We start from the raw sequence: 10,070 nt of genomic DNA, 5'->3' as shown, positions 1-10,070 counted from the left end.
ATAATTGTCTTAAGAGGACACTGGAAGCACACACAATTTTACGATTGGACGTTTTAACACAGAGGATTTCGTTTTAACGGTCACAACGCGAACGAGACCGTCGGTTCCCGGATGCACTTCGATCACTTTCGCGAGGGGCCACACAGATGGAGGTAGATTTTCGTTTTTTACGAGAACGATGGATCCGATTTTGATGTTCCCGTGATGAGTCTGCCATTTCAAGAGGTTTTGGAAGGACTGAAGATACTCCGTACTCCACCGTTCCCCAAATGCTCCAGCATTTGACGCGAGTGTTGCTAATGCGATAGCCGTTGAACTGGCACCTCGATGAGTGACGGCTCAGGAATTGTGTTCAATGCTGAGCCGAAGAGAAAGTGTCCTGGAGTCAAGGCACTTGGATCCCGTGGATCGTCCGAGATAGCGCAAAGAGGTCGAGAATTAAGCGTGGCTTCTACTTGCGTGAGGAACGTCGCGAATTGCTCGAACGTTTGAGTAGCTTCTCCGATGACTCGTTTGAGGTGAAATTTGACTGATTTCACTCCGGCTTCCCATTTTCCACCGAAATGAGGCGCGGAGGGAGGATTGAACCGCCACTGGGTTCCGTGTGATGCGAGGGTGTTTGCGATTTCTGCGAACTCCTTTGACGATGCAGCGAGAAGACGGCGAAGTTCTGAGTCTGCGCCGACGAGATTCGTTCCACAATCGCTTGCGATTGAGGCACAAATTCCTCGTCGAGATGTGAAGCGTTTGTACGCCGCGATGAATGCCTCCGTCGTGTAGTCCGAAACTAGCTCGAGATGCACAGCCGAGGTCGTGAAGCAGATGAAGATAACGATATATCCCTTGCATGATTTCGCTCCTCTTCCGCGGGAGGCTCGAATCGGAAATGGAACAGCGTAGTCAACGCCAGACTGAAGAAACGGCCTTGATTGCGTGACTCGAGACTGAGGGAGTTGACCCATCTGTTGGCTGCTGAGGGTGGCGCGATGACGCGCACAAGGAACGAAACGATGTATTGACATGCGGATCGGTACTCTTCCTCCCAGGATCCAGTACCGCTGTCGGATTGTAGCGAGAGTGAGTTGCGGACCTCCGTGAAGCGTCAACCGATGATGATGATCGATGATCAATGTGGAGAACGATGATTCGCGAGGCAAAATGAACGGGTGCTTTTCGTCATACGAAAGCAATGAGTGATTCAGTAGACCACCGACTCTGAGGAATCCGTTCGAATCGATGAACGGCGTGAGTCGCGATAGTGGATGACTTCGAGTGAGACTTGAGCTTGTCTCGATTTGGCGAATTTCTTCTGCAAAGTACGCCTGCTGGGTCACCTTGGTCCAAAACAGTTGGGCGTCGCTCAATTCGAGAGTAGAGATCGGTCCGACAGTGATAGACGTGTTTACGCGATTCGATGTCGTCTTCGCGAGGAACCGATTTGCTGCGCGTTTACACAATGATGTGACTTTGAGGAGAGTCGATAGTTTTGAGTAGCGATCGACGAGATCCCAGATTTGTAGCGGCTTAGCTGTTGCGATGTGCGTCGACAGCCCTTTTCTTTCCTCGAGATGAATGTTTTCTTCCGGTCGCGGAGATACGGATGACCAGTTGACAGAAGGCTTCGAGAGCCAGGATGGTCCGAAGGTCCAAAGTTCTGATTTTTGAAGTTGCTCCGGAGATGCACCACGAGACGCAAGATCAGCGGGGTTTTCAAAACCCGAGATGTGATACCAACGAGCGCGCGCGAACTCTTGGATTTCCGTTACGCGATTACGAACGAATTCCTTCCACCGCGATGGGTGGCTTTTGATCCACGCGAGCGCGACAGTGGAATCCGTCCACAGATAAACCGGGGTGTTTTCGAAACTAAAAGTCTTTTCCACATGACACATCAACCGGACGAGAAGATTCGCAGCACAGAGTTCGAGACGAGGAATTGTCACCTTCTTTAGCGGCGCTACTTTAGTTTTCGCGCACACTAGTGAAACGCGCACTTCGTAAGTGTCGATATACGTTCGCGCGTAGATCACTGCGCCTAATGCACTTTGAGAGGCGTCCGCGAAACCGTGGATCTCTATTCCGAGAGATGCTGAACTTGACCCGATCCATCGTGGGATGGTGATAGCTGAGATGCCTTGAAGATCTTGTAGAAACTCGATCCATCGCGAGGACAATGAAGCTGAGAGCGGCTCGTCCCAGTCGAAACCGAGTGCCCACAATTCCTGCATAAAGATTTTGGCTCTGATCGTGATCGGCGAGAGCCATCCGAGAGGATCAAAGAGCTGCGCGGTTTGTGAGGGAACTTTTCGTTTCGTGAAATTGTCCCGAGTTTGATGAATTTGTGGAGAGAACGCGAACGCGTCGATGTCTGGTCTCCACGCAAGACCGAGAGCCCGAAAGAATGGACTTTGATCGAGATTCAGATGCATCGCGATCTCTTGATGGTTTCGAGAAATGTCAACGAGAGTTTCTGAGTGGCTTGAAGTCCACTTTTGAAGTTCAAAGCCGCCCGCCTTGAGCAATTGATTGAGTTCGTTGATTTTCTCGCGACCTTGATCAACGTTCTCTGCTCCTGATAGGATGTCGTCGACGTACGTGTTCTCGAGAATGACGTGGCTCGCAAAGGGATACTGCTTACCTTCGTCCTGAACGAGTTGATAAAGAACACGGATCGCGAGATACGGAGCGCTTGCAAGACCATACGTTACTGTAGTCAGTTGATATTCTTCAATCGGTAGCTCTGGTTCTTCCCTCCAGAGGATTCGCTGAAAATCTTGGTCATCATTGTGGACCAAAATTTGTCGGTACATCTTGACGATGTCTGATGAGAACGCGACTGGATATTGTCGCCAGCGTAAGAGAACGTCCGCGAGGTCGGTTTGCACTTTTGGACCGACGAGAAGATTGTCATTGAGAGAGAGTCCGAGGTTGGTTCTTTGAGACCCGTTGAACACGACACGCAACTTTGTTGTTGAACTGCTGTCGCGAACTACACCCTGATGGGGAAGATAAAACACGCGGGAATTGTCTTCAGGTGTATTGATAGCGCGACGCATGTGCCCGAGTTCACGATATTCACGAAGGAAGCTCGAGTAAGCTTCCTTGAGTTTCGCGTCGCTACCGAACCGTTTCTCCAAACGAAGGAGCATTTGATGCGCGGGATTCCGCGAGTTGCCGAGCTCTACCGAATTGTCTTTGAGCGGCAGCCGAACTACGTAACGACCGGACGCAGTTCGAGAAACCGTTTCGCGAAAGTGTTGCTCACAACGCTCTTCTTCGGACGTTAGTGCCAAAGGTTTCGACACTTCTTCCTGCTTCCAAAACTGCTGCACGAGATCGAGCAGTTTGTGATCGAGGGAGCATTGGAAGCCTTGGACTGCGCTATACGAGGGGCTTGCTGCTTCCGCTGAAACGCAGCCGGAGAGGACCCAACCGAACTGAGTTGCTTGCGCGATTGGTGTTCCTGGTGCTCCTCTTCGAACTCCTTGACCAATGATGTTGCTGTAGATGTCAGCTCCGAGAATTACGTCGATTTGACTGGGATGTGCAAAGCTTGGATCCGCGAGGTTGAGTCCTCGTAGATGAGGCCAGTCTTCGACGAGAAGTCGAAATGAGGGTAGATACGATGTGAGTCGTGGAAGCACGAGTGCCTCCACCTGACATGAGAACGAGGTGTGAGCACGAGATTGGAGTTGCAATGTCGCGATGCCGCGAGTCACTGCCGATTGATGAGCTCCGACGCCAATGATCGGTATCGTTGCTTGATGCCGACGTAGTCGCAATTGTTGCGCTAGCGACTCCGTGACGAATGAACTTTCGGATCCTTGATCGAGTAGAGCGCGAGCGATGATTCTTTCTCCAGTCTCCGGATTCGAAGCGATCAATTGCACTGTGGCGAAAAGAACTGGAGAGCGCTTGATCATTGTAGGCTGAGCTGAGTGGTTGCTCACCTGAGAGGCGCTGTTCGAGATCGGTGCGTTCTGCACTGCAGGTTGCGCTACTGCGGCCTGTCCTTGAGATGTGCCGCTGTTGGCAGCTGTCGAGATTGAAGAAGAGTTTCGATGCAGCAAGGAATGATGTCGACCGTTGCACACGCGACACGTTTTGTTGGATCGACAGTCCTTCTGCTGATGTGGACCGAGACAATTGAAGCAAAGCTTTTTCGCAGAAACCACTTCCCTTCTTTGATCCAGAGATTTGTCGCGAAAGGTCGAACAGAACGCGATGTAGTGGTTGCCTTTGCAACAAGCACACGACTGTTCCTTTGATTGCGCTGTATGTGACCTTGTCGTCTGAAGATTTGACCTTCCTTGCGATGAGTGCGGTTTCGACGTCGCGATTTGATTTTGAGCATGAGCTTGCTCCACGGCTTCGAGGGTGTGGATGCGACCGATGAGAAACGCCTTGAGCTCCGCAAACGTGGGGGGCTCGAGTTTCTCGCTAACACTTTTCTCCCACTCTTCGAGAGATGCTGGGTCGAGCTTGCGAATCGTCATGTGCACGATGATGTGATCCCCTAATTTCTCGGGACTATCGAGAAGTTCGAGTGCGCCAAGAGCTTCGCAAGTGTTGCTGTGCAAGCTCTTCAGTTCTGATGACGACTTTTTCGTGACACGAGGAATCGCGAAAAGTGTCGCGAGATGAAAATCCGTCAAAAGTCTCTTGTTTTCGTACCGTGAGACGAGAGTTTCCCAGGCTCGAGGAAAGTTTTCAGCGGTAAGAGCGATGTTTTTAATGAGTTGTGACGGTTCATCGGTGAGACTTGTTTTTAGGTAGTGCAGTTTTTCCACTTCCGAGAGTTGCGAATTTTCGCGAACGTTTGATGTGAAGAGGTCGTGGACAGACTTCCAGTCTGAGTAATTGCCCGAGAACGTAGGCAATTCGATGCGTGGTAGCCGTTTTGAGGCTCCTCCAGTTGTGAGTTGGGGGGCTACGGCTGTTGGCACGATCGGTGCCGATAGAGTCCTGAGAGTTCCGAGTAGATCGAGCATCTCTCCCTTCGCGTTTAAGTATTGCTCTTCGCACTGTCCGTAATAGTCTTTCGCGAAATACGAAAGTCTTTCGATAGCGTCGAGTTGATCACCTTTTGCTGCGATTCTAATTTGATCGACTGTCTCGTGCATGTGTTGGAACTTCAGCCAATTTGAATTTAAAGCATCTAATCGCGATTGCACTTGCCCGAGGGTTGTTTTTGCTTCACCGAGCTTGCGCAAGTTTTCGAGAGTGCGACAGATGCGCCTGAAGAGATCGGTTTGACGTTCAATGTATTCGTCGATCGTCATTTTGACAAACGAGAAAGTGTAACTCACGCGACGAACAGAGTTTTCACGAACGAGATACGCACACAGTGATAATAGGGCGTCGCGATACACACTTCGAGAGATCGGTGTTGTTGACGCTCAGATCTTAGTCACGGTCACTACAGAGGACACCGCACGTTTGAATTTAACGGACGCGACTGATTTTGATAATGGTTTTCACCGATAACGATATTGTTCACTTTGATTACGTGAACTTTCGCAACTTGATGCACACGCGATAGTTCCGTTTCACTCACTGGCTAATTCGTTTTCCCGTAAGTCGCAACGATTCGAAAGATTCGCCTTGATTTGCGAATGATCCGATTCGATTCGTGACTGATCCGGCTCGAAGGACCAAAAAATGTTTAGAGAGATGGCAAAAGGATATGGATCATCGACGTGGGATCCGCGAATTAGTGACGAGAACGAGTGTGAATGAAACGAAAGTGATGTTGAGACGGAGAGAGATGATGATTAATAGTAACCGAGAATTTTTATTGTTTTTGGTGCGGCGATACAGACCGTATCGCAAGAGAACGTTACAGAGAGTGAAGATTTTACAGAGCGAGAGAACACAGATTATACACATACATGATTTCGAGATAGTAGACAATACATGAGATACAGCTGATGGGTTTTGAGTCGCCACACGGGCAAGCGGCGAGATTTGACGCAGAGACGGCAAGTAAACATTGCACGCGAGTGTGCGTACATGTGCGAGGACGATTTTGAGTGTCGCGAGACACACATTTAACTATTCGATACCTTGCCGAAACAGGAGTCATCAGTCATATTCATAAAAATGAACCTTCTGCTCCTGACTCTAAATTATTCCTATTTTTGCCGTATCTATCACCGTTCTCGAGTTATTTGCGATTTCAAATAAAAAATAATTGAATTATTAGAAGTCATGAATGGTATTGCTGAAAATATCCTTCCTACCTCCTGACTCCAAATCATTGCTATTCTTGCCGTATCTATCACCGTTCCCGAGTTATTCGCGATCTCAAACTGAAAATCATCGATTCAATAGGAGTGATGAATATTATTTCTGGGAATGTTTTTCCCACCTCCTGACTTCGAATCAGTGCTATTTCTGCCGTATCTAGCACCGTTCTCAAAATATTGGCGATTTTAGATCGGAAATCATTTCATCAATAGGAGTGATTAATTATATCACCAGATATATATCGTTTACCTCCTGACCCCGAATTAGAGCTATTTTTGCCGTATCCATTACCGTTTTCGAGTTATTTGCGATTTCAAATCGGAAATAATTGCATTATTGGGAGTCATGAACGGTATTGCTGAAAATATTTTGTTCACCCTCCGACTCCGAATTATCGCTATTTTTGCCGTGCGTAGCACCGTTCTCGAGATATTCGCGGTTTAAGATCGAAAATATTTAAATCAATAGGAGTTATTATTATATTACCAAAAATATTTCCTCTACCTCCTGACCCCGGCTATAGCTATTGTTGCCGTATCTATCACCGTTATCGAATTATTTGCGATTTCAAGTCAAGAATAATCAAATTATTGGGAGTTATTGATCGTATTCATAAAAATGAATCTTCCAGCTCCTGATCCTGAATTATTGCTATTTTTGTCGTATCCATCACCGTTTTCGAGATATTTGCGATTTCAAATTGGAAATAATCGAATTATTGGGAGTCATGAACGGTATTACTGAATATATTATTCCACCTCCTAACTCCGAATTATTGCTATTTTAGCCGTATCCAGCACTGTTCTTGAGATATTTGCTATTTTAGATCGGAAATAATTGAGTTGATGGGGGTGATTGGTTATATCACTAAAACTATATGCTTAACGTCCTGACCCCGAATTGTTGCCATTTTTGCCATATCTATCACCGTTTTCGAGTTATTTGCGATTTCAAATCGAAAATAATTGAATTATTGGAAGTCATAAACGGTATTCCTGAAATCATTTTTCTCACCTCCCGACTCCGAATTGTTACTATTTTAGCCGTATCTAACACCGACTTCGAGAAATTTGCGATTCTAGATCGGAATAGATTGAATTAATGAGAGTTATCAATTAAACTACTGGAAATATTCTCCCCACCTTCTGACCCTGATTTATTGCTATATTGCCGTATCTAGCGCCGTTCTCGAGATATTTGCGATTTCAAATCAGAAATTATGAAGTCCATGGGAGCTATCGATCGTATCACTAAAACTATATGCCCTACGTCCTGGCCCCGAATTATTGCTATTCTCGCCGGATCTCACCATGTTTTCGAGATATTCGCGATTTCAGATCGAAAATAATCACATGAATAGGAGTAATCAATTATATTACCAAAAATATATCCTTTACCTCTCGACCCCGAATTAGAGCTATTTTTGCCTTATCTATCACCGTTTTCAAGTTATTCGCGATTTCATGTCAAAAATAATCTAATTATTGGGAGTTATCAATCATATTCGTGAAAATGAATCATCCAGCTCCTGACCCTGAATTATTGCTATTATGCTACGTCTTTTTGTCCTCTAGATCAATGGTAGTAACGTCAGTTGCTCGATCCGTCACAGATTTTTAAATTAAACCAAAAATTTGCGCCGACGCCTCTAGATGGCGGTGCCACTCTCCCCAGAAGCCCCTGCGCCTTATGCCCCGACGCCATTACGTTTTTCTGTGCGATCCGTGACAGTCACGTTAGAATACGAGTTGGAAAATGTATCAGTCGTACGTTTTAAAAAGTTTTCTTTTATTGCATAAATGAGTTCGCGGTCAGAATCATATTCGGGGAGCTCTCCGAGGTATAGAAATTCATCGAGGGACCTAAAAATTACGATGCCTGGAAGAAGAGATCAGGCGATCGCGTTTGCGCCATAGGCGTTCAACATCGCGTCGTCGGGATAAACGTTCAAGATCGTGTCGTCGGGATGGGCGTTCAAGACCGCGTCACCAGGACGGGCGATCAACTTCAGGGCGATATTCGAGAAGAAACGAGTCAGGGGACTCTGACAAAGAGAATGGCGAGCGTATCGCTGTTGAGAACAGACGAACGTCACATTCGCGGCATGAGCGTTCGCATCCAAGAAGCGGTTCGAGGTCCATAAACTATGATTCCGACGGAAAGAGTGGTGAGCGCCATCTGCGAGATGCGTCACACTCCAGTCGTGAACGGTCCGTAGCGGCAGTACAAGGGTTAGACAAAGAGGGCGGTGAGCGCAATCCGCGAGATTCGTCACGTCCTAGTCCCCACACGGAAATATCGGTAAACAGGCCAAGGATAAAGAAGAGCAGTTACCAACAGAGCTCGCCGAAGCGACACTGGGGCTTTTGGGAGACGACCCATCTAAATACAATCAATGGGGTCCCGACATCCATGTGGCAGTGACAGAGCGCTGGACAAAGATATTGCAAGATGGACTGCCGATAGACCAAAAGCGCGATCTCCAGGGAAAATATCTAACAATTGGAAACTGTCCTTTTACCAAAGCGCCGAAAGTTCAACCAGAAATAAAATCGGCCTTGACACAGTTGGCGATTAAGAAAGACGCGTATCAGTACGTCGCTCAAGATCAACTCGGAGCTGGCATCAACGCTATTGGCGCAGCGCTAACGGAAGTACTGAAAGCGGAAGGGAGTACCGACCGAGAAGTTGACACGCAAAAATTTATCGAACAGCTGGCCGATGCAGGCAGAATTCTATCTGACCTACATCATGAGATGACAAAAACAAGAAAATCTTTCATGATTCCGAGATTAAATCCTATTGTCAAAAATATTGCCAACGACAGTCCACGTTATGCATGGCTATTTGGAGAAAAGTTTGCAGAAAATCTCAAGGCGCCCAAATCCATGGAAAAATCATCTAAAGATCTGACTCAACCGACTGGATATCAACGAAACTTCGGGAACGCACCGCGCGAAGGAAATCGCAGGTTTGCATCATCCTACTCAAGACCAAACAATTTTTTGAGGGAACAACAGTCGGAGAAGTTAAACTGGCGCCGTCCCTCCGGAGCGAGTCACCGGGGCACTCAGAGGAAGGGACCGAAACCGAAAGACTTCCGAAACAAGGACAATCGTCGACACAAGGAATAGACCTGGTGGGAATCGCAGGAAGTGTGCGAAAGTTTTTCTCTGTGTGGAAAAAATTGACCAACGATCTCTCCATTTTACAATTGGTACAGGGTTACGTTATTCCTTTTGTAAGTCAACCAGGTTCACAAGTTGAATACAGCTAGCCAAGATTAACAAATCAAGAAATTATTGCTTGTGAAGCAGAAATTGGTAAATTACTCAAAAAAGGCGCAGTATCTAGATGCGAGCCGTGCGAAAAACAATTCGTTCCGTCATACTTTCTCGTGCCAAAACCTAACGGTGATATGCGCTTTATTCTTAACCTGAAAAAATTGAATATGTTTATTTCAGCACCGCATTTTAAAATGGAGGACAAAAAGACAGCCATTCGACTATTGCGAAAAGACATTTTTATGGCGACAATAGACCTGAAGGATTCGTATTTCTTGATTCTGGTTGACAAATCTGGTAGAAAATATCTTAGATTCATTTATAAAAACACGTTATACGAGTTTAATTGTATGCCGTTCGGGCAATGTACAGCACCGTACGTGTTTACGAAACTCATGAAACCAATAGCGCAAAAATTGAGGTCCAAAGGATTTGGATCTGTCTTCTATCTAGACGACATTTTGTTATTTGGAGAGTCAGCACAAGAATGCCGAAAAAATATTCAAGAGACTCGGAAGTTAATTGAAAAAGCCGGAC

General features: G+C 46.6%; 1 protein-coding gene across 1 annotated transcript; it reads right to left on the bottom strand.

Moving 5' to 3' along the window:
- Positions 1–296: 296 nt before the first annotated feature.
- Positions 297–5,282, bottom strand: LOC124217236 (uncharacterized). Its single transcript, XM_046622635.1, has one exon. It carries the CDS (start codon positions 5,280–5,282, stop codon positions 297–299), a length of 4,986 nt encoding a protein of 1,661 aa, XP_046478591.1.
- Positions 5,283–10,070: the final 4,788 nt, after the last annotated feature.

The sequence above is a fragment of the Neodiprion pinetum genome, chromosome 4 (assembly GCF_021155775.2).
Source record: "Neodiprion pinetum isolate iyNeoPine1 chromosome 4, iyNeoPine1.2, whole genome shotgun sequence".
Lineage (NCBI taxonomy): Eukaryota > Metazoa > Arthropoda > Insecta > Hymenoptera > Diprionidae > Neodiprion > Neodiprion pinetum.
Note: the sequence above shows the minus strand (reverse complement) of the source record. Positions and strands in the feature narration are given on the sequence as shown.